General features: G+C 39.7%; 1 protein-coding gene across 15 annotated transcripts in view; it reads left to right on the top strand.

The window, feature by feature from the left end:
* Window positions 1-17332, top strand: part of LOC144495152 (LIM domain-binding protein 2) — a 454000-nt gene that overhangs the window by 225431 nt on the left and 211237 nt on the right. For all 15 annotated transcript variants that reach the window (XM_078215160.1, XM_078215243.1, XM_078215206.1 and 12 more), the window contains one exon: window positions 9375-9477. In XM_078215160.1, coding sequence (XP_078071286.1) covers window positions 9375-9477 — 103 coding nt within the window. The remainder of the gene's footprint in view (window positions 1-9374; window positions 9478-17332) is intronic.

Here is a 17332-nt window from a genome sequence, read left to right as displayed (position 1 = left end):
TCTCGTCATGCCCGCCTGCTTTCTATAATCTGGTGCTAATGCCATTACTGTTCACAAAATACCTTGGCAGGTGTTGAAGTGAGCTCCCTCAGCCTCCCCCACAATTCCTGGCAATCTTCAGGGAGCTGCCTCCTCCAGTTTTAAACCCCTGGCCCCACTGCGAGCTCAATCAATAGATGTGGTACCTACTGAGAGAGTTTTAATTGGCCACCTCGCGTAATATCATGTGAACTATGCAATCTTGGGTGGGAGCAAATTTCACATCCATTTCTGCCCAAGCTGACTTTGGGTGCACCCCACTCTTATCAGTTGCTCAAAATAACTGGACCTTGCTGGACTCCTGGAGGTATGCTTAAGACTGTTTTGGATAGAGGACAAAAAATAAGAGTCAGAGTGGACTGCAGTGATGTCTCCTCATGATGCTTGTAATATAAAAGCAAAATACTGTGGATGCTGGAATCTGAAACAAAAACAGAAAATGCTGAAAAATCTCAGCATGTGTGATAGCATCTGTGTGGAGACAATAGAGCCAACATTTCGAGTCTTGATGACCCTTCGACATAATTAATAAATAATTATGACTTATGGTAGTGGAGACCATGGGAATTGTTTTAAAGGAAATAGAACAAATGAGTGCAAAGAAGAGCAAATTAACACACTAGCTGAAGAGATGCTGTAAAAATAAACACACCTTAGGACAATATAATGTCCAGGAACAAGAACAGAGAATGCTGGAAAAAATCAGCAGGTCTGGCAGCATCTGTAAGGAAAGAAAACATTATTGTTTCAATGCAATAACGCCCCCCCCCCCCCAAAAAAAAACATCAGGACAGATGTGTTGTGTTCTTAATGTTGCTACGTCTTCTTACAATCTCTCTCAGCTACAGTTTAATATTTAACACATTTGTCCCTCTCTTTTGTTCTGGTGAAGAGTCAAATGGGCTTGAAACATTAACTCTGTTTTCTCTCCCTGCAGATGCTGCCAGACTGCTAAATTTGTCTCTGTTCTTGTTTCAGATTCCAGCACCTGCAGTATTTTGCTTATTATGATGTCCAAGAAAACTGGTTTTGATTCATCTTTCTTTGAGTTTGCCAAGATAAGAACAATCACTTATGTCCAAAAGTTATTCATTTAAAGTGATAGGGTGCAGAGTAAGGATATTTTATGTTCAACCGTGAAGGTGTGGAATCAATCACCTTACCCAATTTGTTATGGTTTGTGAAATTTATAACTTAAGTAAATAATTAAACACACTTGTTAATGTTTTGTGTGGTGTTGTCAGTGGGGAAAAGTTTTCTCCATGTGCTTTATGTAATATAAACGTAACAACCCTTTCTTTTTATTTTACTACAATACATGCACAGAAGAAATTTTCACTTCCCGTGTTTAAAATTTGTAACAAATCATTGTTTGTTTTTGCTGTAGTTTGTGACAATTTGCAACAAGGACATATTAGGAAACACTGCACTAACTGGATCTAACATAATTGAGGCCCCTGGTGTAAAACTAAGTTGACTTAAAATAACTGGATTGGATTTTGTGGTCAGGGGCTCATAAATGGCGCCAGCCATTCATTTTATTTGCAATTGCCAAAAGATTTTTGGAAAGGGTTTTGGATTAAAACTTGGTGAAAATTAGATAGCTAAAAATCAGAATGACCTTTCTCGTGGATCTGGGATTTGTGAGAACAGGGCAAACATTGTGTACTGCATTAATCAATCACATTGAAGAATTGAATGGAGTGTCAGAACATTTAATTTTATGTCAAATTAGCTACAGGTAGCAAAATAGAGAGGAAATGAAAGATTGAATTCATGTAGGGTGGTTAAAAGGGACAGAAAAAGTATTTAAAATTCTTTTTTCCAAATCTCCAACAATAATTAAAATCTGAATAAATCAGACTCCGTACTCTTGGGACCAGAGAGGTCATTTGGAAGTAATTAAGACTTAATGAGTCATTAAAAGGTTACTCATACTGAAATGATCAAACCTGGTCGTTCAGTGCATTTGAATAATTAGTCTGTTGGTGAGATATCATGATTGCACAGTAGGACAGGGCATCATGGACAGCAATTTCCTGATGTTTGCACTTAACTTGTGTTGTCATGAACACTGTAATCACAGAAAATGCTTAATTTTCAAGGACTAAGAACATTCTGGAAGAATTTGTCTTTTAAAAGACACTTCTGTCAAGGATGAATGCAAAAACCCTGATTGCTTTTCTTGGAAGAGACATCCATGTACAAGGAAAGCTAATTGAGCAGCTTTCAAGAAGCTGGAAACCTCTTGATCCTGGTGGACTGTGTACAAAACGGGACACATGGTAGTTCATGGTTCTGTCAGCAAACACGCCTGAAAAACTGTTTAGAAGTTGGTTTTGGTTTAAGAAGGACCAACTGCTGGTGAAAAGAGGGCAGCAGTCTTTCTGCAATGCACAGCGACTCCACAGCCGGAAGTCAGTAGAAGCTGCTTGTAAATTATTCTACATGCTGGGATTGGGTACTTCAAGTGTTCCTTAAGCCCACCTGAAAAGCAGTGCAAGAGACATCAATTGTTTCACAGATCAGTGCAGAGGGAACAACGTGTAACCCAGACGCAATTTCAAGGACTTCTCTACCTTTCCTTTTTACTTGTACCCATTGGCTTTGGGTATCTCAAAAGAATAATTAGTATACTTACATATTTCATTCTATATTGGGCGGCACGATGGCACAGTGGTTAGCACTGCTGCCTTACAGTGCCAGGGACCCGGGTTCAATTCCAGCCTCAGGTGATTGTGTGGAGTTTGCATGTTCTCCCCATGTTTGTGTGGGTTTCCTCCCAGGTGTTCCGGTTTCCTCCCACAGTCCAAATATGTGCAGGTTAGGTTGATTGGTCGTGATAAATTGCCCCTTAGTATCAGGAGGATTAGAAGGGTAAATATGTGGGGTTACAGGGATAGGATCTGGATGGGATTGTTGTCAGTGTAGGCCCGATAGGCAAAATGGCCTCCTTATGCACTGTTGATTCTATGTTAATCAGCTTTGCTTTTCTATCTGTAAGGGACTGAGGAAAATTTGTGGGGAAGACATTTACCAGTATTCTTTGTCCTTTGTGGGTTTCAGTGTCCTGTTTGCCGGGCGGGTGCTGTGAACAGGATGCTGTTGGTTGAGTGATGTGGGCTGGGCCAATGGGATTGCTCTGGGGGCGGGAAGAAAAAAGGTGCCAGGAAGTGAAGCAGCTAGAGAGCTGGAGAGGGAGAGAGCTGAGAGAGAGCTTTTCCCAGGCAGTGAGAATTCGGTTTGGAGTGAGAGGCAGCCAGGCGTTCCCCTGCCTGTTCTTTTCATTACTGCCGAGGAGGATAGCCTTCAGCGCACTCGACCTACGTTGCTGCACAGATAGCCCGCGGCACCTCTGCCTCCTGCAGCATCATCTTCCACACGTGTGTCTCTTCTGGACTGTGTGTGTGTCGTGAGTAACTGGTGGGGACTATACAATCCAACTGGAACAGTATCTACAAATGTGTTACTGAGGATGAGTTTCCCCATGTGTGCACCAACGGATGGGCCCCAACGGTTATAGATCAGAGCTCACTGTTTTATGTCTGTTAATTATAATTGTTATTAAATTTATTTTTGATATTCCGATTACAGTACTGACATTTATGGGTAAACAGGGAATTAGCCAAATCAACATCAACCGCTAGGAATTCGGGATCCTGTTGATTGAATATTTAAATAGTAGCCCCATATAGTGGTCAGCAGGGGGTTACATATATGACAAGACTGGTTTTATAATAAGTTTATTTCTCGAAGAATCCTGGTTAAAGTCAGTTTTATTCAGGGTAACAGTAGTGAAGGTGAATAATTGACTATTTCGGTGAGTGAATCAAACTTTTAAGCTATTGGTGTGACCTGTGGAGTAGTGGGTGGTCATACTGTGCATTCCTCCCATCCCAGTGGTAAAAGTGTGTGCGCAGTTGTGACAAGTTGCTGTACGATCCCCACATTAATGACAATGAGCACTGTTAGCCTCACCATTATTTCACCCCCAAAGTCTAGCTCTGTTGTTCAGGTGACCAACTCCCAGAGGATCTATCAAAAAGCCTGAAATGCTCAACCAGCAGAAAACAGTGAATAAGATTCAATGTCTTTGGTAAATCAGATCCAAAGTCAAAACCTCTGAAACCTCTTGTTTTATCGACAAGAAAGTTGATGGTTATTGGGAAACAGGCAGGAAAATAGTGTTAAGGCCACAATCAGATTGGCCATGATCATATTGAATGGCAGAGCAGATTCAATGGGCTGAATGACTTACTCCTGCTCCTATTTCTTATGATCTTATAAACCTAACACCGGATCGGAGAGAAGAATGAACATGGGTGAAAAGTAAGGTGGGTAATTTTCCCTGAGGAACGAAACATAGGGTTCTGCCATTCCTCCGCATGGGAATATTTTCAAATGTTTCAGCAGTTAAATATTTCCAGTCCTGTGCACAAAAGGGTTATTATTTTGGTATTCGGATGCTGGAAGTGGCCTCACTATTACCCATTTCCAATAAAAGCAAGTTGCACATAAAATGCAGCTGAGTATCACCTGACTTCGAACAGGATGCCTTCTGCACTACTTCTGTTGTCATTGCATCTAAGAAGGTAATGTGTTATAAGCTTTTAATAAAAAAAAAATGTTTTTTTAAGAAAGTAAGAACGTTGTAAGTTTATATTTGTAAAAATTAATTAAGGAAGAAGTAATGAGATAACTCAATGTTGTGTCCTTTGGAATTAAAGTTATATTGCTATACAGAGATATATGGAACCATGAAAGCTTGTCACAAAAAGTCATACAATTTAAGTCAACATAATTCATGAAGTGGTAACAATTTAGCTTTGGTAACAGGTTATTCTGTAATACTGGATGTTTTTTTTTACATCAAACGGGGTCAACATCTGCTTTGTGAATTATACAAAAACATTCTTGTATTGAAGTCAGGTTAGGCTGCAGTGTATCCCATCATTTGTTCACCATTTCCATTGTCGTTGGGTTATGAATTGACTGTACCTGCTCATTGTTGCTTATTTACTGCAGTGCATATCAAAACCTGTGGATTCTTTTCGTAAATCCTAAAGGCTGTCTTCCTGTGATCCTTTCTACAAAGTGCTCTGACACATCTATAAATTATTTTGACAAGGGTGATATGTGGAAATCAATACCAGTTTATCAGGTGTCATCAAGTGGACATTCATGCTAGTTGGCCTGATGTAGGACCTCTTCAAGAGGCCCTGTGTAATTGAATAGGGCTGAGGCCGCAGAAAGTGCCGATTGCTAACTGACACTAATAAATATCCTCTCAACAGCTTTGCTGCAGCCACATTTGATGTGTACACTGAACACAAAATCACAACTCACCCTAGATTCTCTTTCAGAAGGGCGACTGCTTTCATGCTCAGTCCTTTATCAAGTGCTCTTTCCCATGTTGTCTTTGGTTCTGTTTATCTTGACTGCTTATTTTATAGCCAGGTTAACAAAAGAGGATTTGTTGCCCAAGCTGAGATTATAATGGAAAAATACACCTGAAGTAATTTTCTTTAGAATTTAAAAGTAAGTATTTGGCTGCTGTCTTGTATCAGTTTATTGAGTTGAAGCAAAATTAATTTCCTTCGGTGTTAGCCATTTCAATCACTGAATATTTAAATTTGCACATCCAGTATTCCATGAAGTCCAGCTCAGCTAAATGATTTAACACTTTAGATATTGTATCACTAATGTGCTGACAGTGTTGATCAATGAGTGTGAGAAGAGCTGTGAAGGTCTTTCTCAGGGCTGAAGGAATGTGCAGAGTGTGGATACCAGTCAGGTATTCTGCTGCGGTGACATCAGTTTTAGTGTCACTGTAGTTAATTATCTCATTACTGGACTATAAAGCTATCAGTTGTACTCAAAGAATGGAATAAATTAATTAAATTAAATAAAGAATTATAGTAGTTAACTGGGCTAGAAGTCATGTTGCCCTGACCATCGCAAGAGAAGCAAAATATTATGACCTGGTACAGCTGCATGATTTAATGTCAGTGTGACTGTTGTAAGTAATGTGATAAAATATGTTGTTAAAAAGCTTAATTTTCAGTGTGTAAATTTATCATGGGTATTTCTTTGTGCGGTAGGAACAAAATATATCATTGCTGTTTCCTTACGATTCCTTTGCTCTCCCCAGGGACTCTGGATAAGAATGGTTTAGTGAGCCAGTGTCACTCTAGGCTGGTTGCTGAGAAGTAGTTTCTCTCTCTCTTCCTCTGGGAGACGCTGAACTTCTTGTCTAATGCTATTGGAATAAGATTGAGAACTTTGTGTTGCTGATCAGGAGCCTGGGCAAGTTTTATAAAGTGCTTTGACATCACATTATCTGGGAAATAATCGTACTGGATGCCATTGCCTTAATATTCAACATCAGATTGATAATTGACTCCTACCGATCATTTTTTTGTTTAGAAATCATTTCTGGTTTTGAAATGTACATGTATAAAACATAATTGTATTGAGGTGCAAATACTTACTTGGGTATGGGGAAAATAACACCAAAGTTTGCAGATTCCACAAAGTTTGGAAAACAGTGAGGAGGATAGTCGTAGACATCAGGTGCACATAAACAGGTTGGTGAAATGGATAAACAGCTGCTCGATGAAATTTAATGCAGAGAAGTGTGAAGTAATACATTTTGGAAAGAAAAATAAAGGGAGGTAATATAAACTAAATGCTGCAATCTTAAAGGGAGAGCGTGCAATTAGAGGGATCTTTGGGACTCATATTTTGAAGGCGAAGGTGGCAGGACCAGTTCATGAAGCTGTTTGAAAAGCAAGTGGGATCCATGGCTTTATATGTACAGCATAAAAACCATGAAGTTATATTAAATCTTCATAAATCAGTGAATGGACATCAGCCGGTATTGTGTACAATTCTGGGCACCACATTTTAGAAAGGTTGTCAAGGTGCAAGAGATGTCACATAGGGGCTTTACTGGAATGGCTGGGGATGATGGGCTTTGCGCCGATTTTGACAGACTCCTGCTGTCTTCATGTTGTCTTTGGAAAGTTTCAATGTCGGATCATGCAAATGAAAATCCTGCTGACAAAATTAGCCACATCCCCAGATCAAATTAATCACCAGGGTGAGTTTGCATTATTTGCACTCGTTTGCAAGCTTTCAATGAGGCTGTTAAAGTGAAGTTTTTTTTTTAGGTTCAAGGGCACGTTTTGATGCAAAAAAAAGTGCTAACTTCGAAAACATTTCCTGATTTCGCTACTGCGTGGACAATTTGATGTGTGATTATGCAAATGAGTCTGAGCAGTAACTTGAGCCATAAAATCAATTTGAAAACTAATGCAATTTGTGCCCGGATTGCTGACTGCTTCTAAAGCAGAAACTCTACTCCAAGATATTTAATCTATTTTAGATGTTGTACTTCCCCATATTATCATAACATTTCATACACTCTGCTTAGAAAGTTGATGACAATGTCAGTATTGCTGGAGCAGATATTAGATAATAGGAACTGTAAAATAAAAAATTGAAGAGTTACACTGATAATTTATAGTGCTCACACTTTTTAAACATTTGTTTTTGGGGTGTGGTTGACCTTGGCGCCACTGTATTTCATGTCCATCCTTAGTTATATCGGACTTTTCCCTTGAACTGTGTGGGTAACGCTTCCATAATGGTGTTAGGTTAAAGCCACCAAGATATTGGACCAGTAGCGATAAAGGAACACATACAAGCTAAGCTGGAGTGTGACTTGGATGGGGAGCTTGGAGGTGATGGTGTTTCCACAACATTGCTACTTGTCTGCTTCTTGATGATAGAGGTAGGGGAAAGGAACTACATTTCTATCAAAGTAAGTCAATGATTTGCATCCTGTAGATTGTCCATATTGCATCCACTGTGGCGACTATTGAGTCTAGTGGTAGAGATATCATTCATAAGAACCATTTTGTCTGAAGTGAGTCGCATTTAGTATTTGGTGGTTGTACCTTTTTTTCTGCTTTTCTTCCACTTCTGCTTTTTTTTAACCTCTAATTTTCCTTCACTATTTTGTAGCATGTTTAATTCATTGCTCCAGAAGAACTTGTTTTAGATTTATTTGTGCGGGTAAACATGTCCCCTAGGGGAAGCCGAGATTAAATGTAAAGAATGGAACCTTCCAATTAGAGAGGGATTAGTACTTTTTCCAGCTTGTGTTTTTTACAGTTTGTCATTGTTATTATTTGCAACTTTTCTCAGTTTGGTGACAACATTGCTTTCTCCTCCTTTAAGTTATTCTGCGTTTGTGGAATGTGGATGCACTGCCGTTGTGAAATGACAGAATGTTGTCTTTGAAGTCTTCATCAGTCAGGGCATTGAGTATAGAAGTTGGGAAATTATGTTGCAGCTGTACGGGACGTTGGTAAGGCCGCACCTGGAGTATTGTGTTCAGTGCCTTGCTATAGGAAAAACGTTATTAAACTGGAGAGAGTGTAGAAGAGATTTACAAGGATGTTGCCAGGACTCGAGGGACTGAGTTATAGGGAGAGATTGGACAGGCTAGGACTATTTTCTTTGGAGTGTTGGAGACTGAAGGGTGATCTTATAGAGGTGTATAAGATCATGAGAGGCATGGATAGGATGAATGCACTCTCTCTTTTTCCCAGGGTTGGGGAATCGAGAATGAGAGGGCAGAGGTTTAATTTGAGAGGGGAAAGAATTAATGGGAACCTGAGGAGCAACTTTTTTTTGCATAGAGGGTAGTACATATGTGGAATGAGCTGCCGGAAGAAGTGGTTGAGGCAGGGACATTGACAACATTTAAAAGGCATTTGGACAGGTACATGGATAGAAGAGGTTTAGAGCGATATGGGCCAAATGCAGGCAAACGGGGTTAGCTTAGATGGGCATTTTGGTCGGCATGGATCAGTTTGGGCCAAAGGGCCTGTCTCTGTGCTGTAGATTCTATGATTCTAAGTTGCAGTGCTCCCACTTTTGTCACTGCCAGTGTGTAAAGTGCAGAGTTATTTCCGTCTCCTTTGAAAAATAGTGAAGGATTTGGGAAATGTAGAGTGGAAACATTGGGATAAATGTTCATCTTCACCACTTGGGCGACATTCCATTGGAACAGATTATGTCCATTGTAGAACCCATGATAGCACTCCATTGTTGAAATGGAAATAAAATGGCTTCTATAACCACTGCACACATTGAAGGCACACCTCTAACTGTTCTCTCTGAAATGTGAAAAAAATACAGTGCCTGAATTTTAAAAATGACTAATCTTCAGATTGAGCATATTCTGTGCATAGTTTTATGTTCTATCTACATCAGTTGAATACTTTGCACTGATTGTCCCCTTTTTGAAAATTCTTTGTCCACAGGATAGTGACAACCTGTGGTGGGACGCCTTTGCTACAGAATTTTTTGAAGATGATGCAACATTAACACTTTCATTCTGCTTGGAAGATGGACCAAAGAGATACAGTAAGATGGCTTTTTATCTGACTTGGACTAACTAGTATCAGTGTTCTGAATTGTTCTTTGAGATAGGAGATTGGAGGGCAAAGAAAACCTGCCCATAAGTCATTTTATTCACCATCACTATGTTGATCTTTTAGCTCCTGTTCAGACTCCTGTTGCTTGGTTGTTGCCTTTATACCATAATTATAGTTTTGTTATTCTGTGGATGAGGGGTTCATCTACAACCATGAACATTCATAGATCAGTAAGGAAATTTATGTTCCTTCCATGCATTTTTCAAAATAATTAATAGTTAAAATAGAAGTAGTTTTCCTGTATCAAAATTTAGACTTGTCTACGGAAGAGCAAGCAGTGATTTTGTTCAGGAAAAATTAAGTTAAAGTTGTTTTGGGTTTGGAATAGCTTATTTGAGATGTAAAAAAAATCAGTCATTGGTTAAAATTATTCTAATCTTTTGGGGTGCTAATGTTATCTCGACCAACCTAACCAGTTTGTGACTTCAGTTTCAACCAAATGCCAAAACGACTCGATTATCATATAACCAGGAAACTACCGTTCTTATGTATTTAAAAAAAAGCGTGGTGGCACACCACTCGCTCTGACAATAAATAATGAGCATCCATACAATTTAGGGAGATTTTTGTGTTCCACAGTTCCATTTTGCAGGTGCTGTATCATGATGGGATGCCCCAACCACCCTCAATTTCAATCTAAAACATCCATTCAAATCTGTTGCTGTACAATTGGGGAAAAAGAACAAGGATTTTGTTGGTCAACACTTATGTGGCACAAATGTTACTTGCTACTTGCAGCCCAAGCCTGGATATTGTCTAGTTCTTGTTGCAGTGTATCATTTATTAGATGTACTATTTAATTCTAATTATTGTACTCTCAGTATCTTGTGTCTTTGTGCACTATTGAACTTGTAAGTAAATCATGAGCCTTTATGCAGTGATATGATATCAGAGTGTCCTCGCCCTTTGAAAGACACAGTAAAATATAGTGACCATCCCACATAATGTCAAGTGAGGAAAATACTTCAATTTGGGATTCATTGTTAAATCTGGGTACACTAACCCACGTTCAGTATGTTCCAATTTTGTAGGTCATTCAGTCTGCTTATTTCAAAAGGATTTGGGGAAAGCCAAATGCTTTTCTTGTACTATATCCAATTACCACCTCCACCTCAGCCAGAAATGATCACTTGTACAATCAAAAATATTTTTCTCCCAAAGTACCATCAGTGTTTTTTGATACTCAGTGAGTAGCATCAAAGTGACTGTAGTTACATCAAACAATGTCTACGGCAAAGCACAGGAACAGGTGATGGAGAAGCAGCATACATTTGCAAGATAACTCCATGTCTACTGTGAGATTGCCACACTGTTGGGCTGTCTGGCTGGCCTCAAGACCCAGAAGTAAGTTAGAATAGTGAAGAAGCTGTAACGGGCAGAGTATTTCCAGTTCAAAATGTTCATCTGCATGCAGTCCATCATATTTGACACCCAAGTGTCTGCTTTATGCCTGTAAGCTTGTTTTACTCATTATTCTTAATGAATATTTTGTTTGTCTTCACAAAAGAGGGAAATGAGGGAGGGAGAGAAATATTGGAATGAGGTAGACATAGTGGATGGAAATTTTCCATTTTTTTGGCGAAGTGTCAACTTGGGCGGGAAAAGTGGAGAGTAGCCTGCCAGCAGGCTGGGCTCATCCTGACAGCAGATAAGGTTTGTAAAAAATTGGGTGCTCCAATTTTAAAAAGAAGAAATGGACCCCCACCCGGCCCCCTGCGGACTGTACTCAACCGTGTGCCTCTGGCATGTTCTGTTTGCCAGGTGCAGGTCATGGGGGAACGGAAAATTTCCTCACCAGTGAAAGATGAAATATGAAGGGATTTAGCATCTTTGAAAGGAGATAAATTGCCAGAATTGGCAGAAATGCATCCCTGGCTGCTAATAGATACGAGGAAGGAATTAGGGCTGGCATTGACTATTTTACAATCCTCCCTGACTGTAGACTGGTGGAATGTGTCATTGCTTGAAAAAGTGAGGGAAGGATGAACCAAACCTAACCTCCATGATGGGCAAATTATTGAAAAGATTCTGGGAGAGACTATAAATTGTCATTTAGAAAGGCTTAAATTAAGAGAAGTCTGAAAGGATTTGACGAGGGACATGCCTGATGAACTTGATTTAATTGAGGAGGTAACAAGTCGGTTGATGCGGACAGTACATTTGATGTTGTCTTAAGGATTTTAGCAAAGCTTTCCTCAACATACCCCATGCAGACTAGCCAAAAAAGATAAAAGCCCATGGGATCCAAGGGAAAGTGATAAGTTGGATCCAAAATTGACTCAGTGCCAGGAAGCGAAATGTTAGTGGTAGATGGGCATTTTTGTGACTGCTCTGCAGTTAGGACAGTACTATGTTCCTTGCTGTTCGTGGTACAGACAGAAATGCAAGGGATGTGATTAACAAGTTTATAGATTATATGAAAATTGGCCACATGGCTGAGAATGAGGCAGGAAGTGCAGACTTCAGGAATCTGTCAATGGTCTGTTCAGGTGGGCAGAATGTTGCTATGTTTCTAAAATGGATACGGTGCAAGCAAATTTCTAGGCCATCATGTCAAACACAACTTCAGTAAAAACGTGGTGATAAGACACACTACATCATTTTTGAGCACATCAGTCCGCTTTGTGTCATGTCGGAAGCCTAAAGATCTCCCCCAGTGTGTTTAAAATGTCAGCATTATCAACCCTCTGTCTTCAACAACTGAGAAAACCAGAGAATTCTGTTACATTTGTACTCTGTAACGCAAAATTAGACAATGTTTATAATGTTGGAGATCTGGTCTGATATGAATGACAGGACGTCAGGGTGGAGAATGCTTGTGAACTATTAAAGAAAAAAAAAGCCCAATATTTATATTTTGTGCATATTCCATTCATTGATGAGGGTAAGAGTTAAACAAACACTTAATGGATTGATTCTTTGTCGGGCTTGGATTGAACTTTTCTCAGCTTAAATATGGTTTGTTTTTAGATTTGTTGGAAAATAAATAGTCCTTTACAGAGGTGCAGGTCATGTGTATTTAAATAATAAATTGGAGGGAAAGAAAAAGCAAACTGATCAATGAGGTTTTATATTTCATGACCTATTAGTCCCATGATTAAAAATAAAATCATCCTTGAATGGGGTTAACTAGTTCAGTGACTGAACAAGTTAATTTCTATTTTTCATGTGGAAATTCTCGATTTGTTTATGTTTAGTGAAACTCATTCCATGACCCTTCCTATTTGCAATTAGGATCATGAAAAAAAATCAGCTCCATGACCTTTTATCCGAGTCTGCTGTGGTCTTATGGACCTGCAACTTTGTCCATTTTTCTGTGACTGCCACAGAATTGTGGCCTTGGACAATGAAGCATCTTGCTGAAAGGAAACAATTACTATGTGACGATGAGTTTATCCTTGAGAATGTTCTGATTATGAATACTTAGCAACCTCATCCCCATTTAAACTTATAAATCTTACCTCTTTCTAACTGGAGCAATCGTTGGTTGCTAGATCATGAAGTTTTTGGTACTGGGTGCTCAGATCCTAGAACTCGCCCAATATCAGTCTCCATTCCTAACTGCAGCTTTATATAGTTGGCAAATATGGCTGATCCGATGAAGACACTGCATATTGTTTTTTATACAATATTTCCACTTAAAAATAAGTTTATTTGTTTAAAAACTACAAAACTGCCCCGAACAAGAGAGGGCCATCTGAATATTCCTTTAACACAAGCATTCACGCTCAGTTCTACTATCCAAACCTGTGCTGAATTCATTTTTCGTCAGACTGATCTCCATGAAGTAACTTTAAAGACATTGCAAGAACATGACAGCATGTTTCCGTTACTGGCAAGAACATAATTGTCCAATTTATATGTTCGAACCTTTTTGGCCAGCAGATGCGTGAGAATATTTTTGGTTTGTTGAAATATTCTTAAGATGTCACATTTATAAAAACTCTTCTGTAGCAACTACTGAAGCCTCTTTAATGCATTAAATATGACTTTTTATCTTATTTGGCACCTCCACACTGTCAGTTGGTTATAATATCCCCATCAGAAATACATAGCATCCTTGTGAACATCTGAAAAGTGAGAAGACACCTTGACCTCTCAAGACCAGTCCCGTTATCAGAATTCTGGTGAAGAGCCAACACCTGAAATATTAATCTGTTTTCACTATCTTCCAGTGCTGATGGACCTACCAAGTATTTCAATCATTTCTTGACTTTTCTCCTTTTTATTTATGAGAGGAACGTGTGTATGACCTCGGACCTGTTTGTTGACAGAGATCTCTCTAATAAAATATCATCCCTTCCCCTTGCATCTGAATGTTTAATCTAGTCTCTTCTCTATAGGAAATAGCTGGCAGAGCAATTCTAAGACTTCACATTCTCTTTATGAATTCCTTGAATTGCATTTTTGTTCACTTTTTAAAAAATCATGATTGTACACTTTGTGATTAAGTTTTATTTTATTAGAGCAATGGCTATTCGGGATAAAATGTGCTTGATGTAGAAAAAAGAAATTCCTGTAAACCAAGGTACAGATGAGTACTGCAGCTGCAAAGATAGAAAATAAAAGTTTTAGGCAGTAGAGGCTGACTTTTTTTTCTGTTAAGGGAAGCGTTTCTCAGTGACTAGAAAGAATGGCCTATTTTTATATAGCTGACAGCTGTTTTACAGTTGAGGAAAATATCTCTGGACATTAGTGTTGACAGTGTTCAGTTCACCTCCTTAAAAGTCAAAGATAATTCTGCAAGGGTCCTAAAATTGCACCCTAGAGCAGTGATAACAATAGTAGTTAGGGTGCAATTAGGTCCATTCATGTTGTCAGGTATCAGATTTGTTAGTTGCCTTATCAGCCGGCAAGACATAGAAGCTGGAGGGCAAATGGCAATTAATGTCCAGTCAAATCAGTTGGTGTCCCATTCCTTGTGAACTGTACTCTAGATAAGATGTTATGCCATAGACTAAAATGCTTGTGTTGTCAATGTAATACAAACCTTTTGTGATAAATATCTCTCCTATCTTTCCAGTAGATCTCAATGTTTTGCTGTTTGTGTATGTTCCCAAGTGTAGCAACATAAATATACAAGCACTGGGTTGCGAGAATAAATCCTGAATGCAGAATGTACAGATTAGCTGGAACTTTAACTTATGAACAATGAATAGGCTCTTTAGATATTGTAAATTGCATGAAAGTTGTAGACTTGTGGGAATAAACAACACTTTATCAGAAAAAAAAGTGTACGTAAAGGCTTTAATACATCGACTGTAAATTACCTGAACAGGACAAGAATTATATTATAATGCATCACAGCTTCTGATCAGAGCATTCTAAATGACGAATGCTTATTTTCCTGTTCGGTATGTATTGTACATTTGTGTTTATGCATGTATATACAGATGCCTACATTTTGCATTGTATTTCAAGTATTAGGACATGTGAACGTGCCAGTGTTGCAATCTGATTGGTGAACATGTCATATTCCAGCAGCTACAGAGAATAGATTGCAGTAATGAATTCCTTGCTTTTTCAGGTGCATCACTGGCTTTGCTCAATTTGGAACAAGATTAAAACATCCCCACTGTTCTAACTGGTACTGTCTTCTCCCTCCGTTTCAGTCAGTTCCTTATGTAACTCAACATTTTACCCAAGAGATCCACTCCCTTAAGGTATGCAGTTCTCCATCTCATGCTGTATTCTTACAGAAATGCCTACCTTATTTATTCAAGGCATGTGAATGTCGCTGGCTAGGCCACGATTTATTGCTCATCCCTAATTGCCCTTGTGAAGATGGTGGCGAGCTGCCTTCTTTATCTGCAATGAGAGTTTTAACAACACCAGGTTAAAGTCCAACAGGTTTATTTGGTAGCAAATGCCATTAGTTTTCGGAGCGCTGCTCCTCGTCAGGTGGAGTGGATATCTGCTCTCAAACAGGGCATACAGAGACACAAAATTTATCTGCTGCAGTCCATATGCTGTAGGTACACCCGCAGTTCAGTTAGTGAGGGAATTCCTGGACTTTGACTCTGAAGTGAAGAAATGGCTATATATTTCCAAATAAGGATGGTGAGTGATTTGAATGGGAACTTCCAGGTAGTGATGTTTCCATGTATCTGCTGCCCTTGTCCTTCTAATTGATAGTGATGGTGGGTTTGGAGCGTGTTCTGTCAGGAGCTTTGATGAATTCCTGCAGTACATCTTGCAGGTAGTACATACTCTGCTGCACGTTGATGGTGGAGGGTGTGAATGCTTGTGCATGGAGTGCCAATCAAGCGGGTTGCTTTATCCTGGTTACTAGAGCACCCATGCCTGATTTGTGGTTTGTGCAGCAGAGAAGCTATGACAGACTGTGTGCCTTTATCTCAGGCTGACAAATAGCATGTAAGAGACATGATTATTTCAAGTTGAGAAAGTTGACCCACTGTGGTGGGAAAATGTTCTTTATATGCGAACAGAAGTTGTACCAATTGTAATAATCAACTCCCATCATTTCAATCATTCTATGTATTTCGTACCTATGGTAGAGCAGCACATGATTTGAACCAACCTTTGCCTCACCCTCATCCACCTTCAGCAAGATTGAAGGAGGATCCACAAAATGGAAATCTGATCTAAACTGCGATAACTTAACGGTTATGCTTTCAGGTTTTTCTACTGTATAAGTAGATGTACAGTAAAAAGACTCACAACACCAGGTTAAAGTCCAACAGGTTTATTTGGTAGCACATGCCACAAGCTTTTGGAGCGCTGCCCCTTCATCAGGTGAGTGGGAGTTCTGTTCACAAACAGGGTATATAAAGACACAAGCTCAATTTACAAGATAATGGTTGGAATGCGAGTCTTTACAGGTAATCAAGTCTTAAAGGTACAGACAATGTGAGTGGAGAGAGGGTTAAGCACAGGTTAAAGAGATGTGTATTGTCTCCAGCCAGGACAGTTAGTGAGATTTTGCAAGCCCAGGCAAGTCGTGGGCGTTACAGATAGTGTGACATGAACCCAAGATCCCCGTTGAGACCGTCCTCATGTGTGCGGAACTTGGCTATCAGTTTCTGCTCAGCAACTCTGCGTTGTCATGTGTCGTGAAGGCCGCCTTGGAGAACGCTTGCCCGAAGATCAGAGGCCGAATGCCCGTGACCGCTGAAGTGCTCCCCAACAGGAAGAGAACACTCTTGCCTGGTGATTGTCGAGCAGTGTTCATTCATCCGTTGTTGTAACGTCTGCATGCTCTCCCCAATGTACCAATGATCTTTGGGTAAGCATTCTCCAAGGCAGCCATCACGACACACGACAACGCAGAGTCGCTGAGCAGAGACTGATGGCCAAGTTCCGCACACATGAGGACGGCCTCAACCGGGATCTTGGGTTCATGTCACACGACCTGTAACCCCCATGACTTGCCTGGGCTTGCAAAATTTCACTAACTGTCCTGGCTGGAGACAATACACATCTCTTTAACCTTTGCTTAACCCTCTCTCCACTCATATTGTCTGTACCTTTAAGACTTGATTAGCTGTAAAGACTCGCATTCCAACCATTATTTTGTAAATTGAGTTTGTGTCTTTATATGCCCTGTTTGTGACCAGAACTCCCACTCACCTGATGAAGGGGCAGCGGTCCGAAAGCTTGTGGCATGTGCTACCAAATAAACCTGTTGGACTTTAACCTGGTGTTGTGAGACTTCTTACTGCGCTTACCCCAGTCCAACGCCGGCATCTCCACATCATAAGCCTCTATGACTCTATGTAGGCACAGTAAGAAGTCTCACAACACCAGGTTAAAATCCAACAGGT

The sequence above is a fragment of the Mustelus asterias genome, chromosome 1 (assembly GCF_964213995.1).
Source record: "Mustelus asterias chromosome 1, sMusAst1.hap1.1, whole genome shotgun sequence".
NCBI classification, from domain to species: domain Eukaryota; kingdom Metazoa; phylum Chordata; class Chondrichthyes; order Carcharhiniformes; family Triakidae; genus Mustelus; species Mustelus asterias.
Note: the sequence above shows the minus strand (reverse complement) of the source record. Positions and strands in the feature narration are given on the sequence as shown.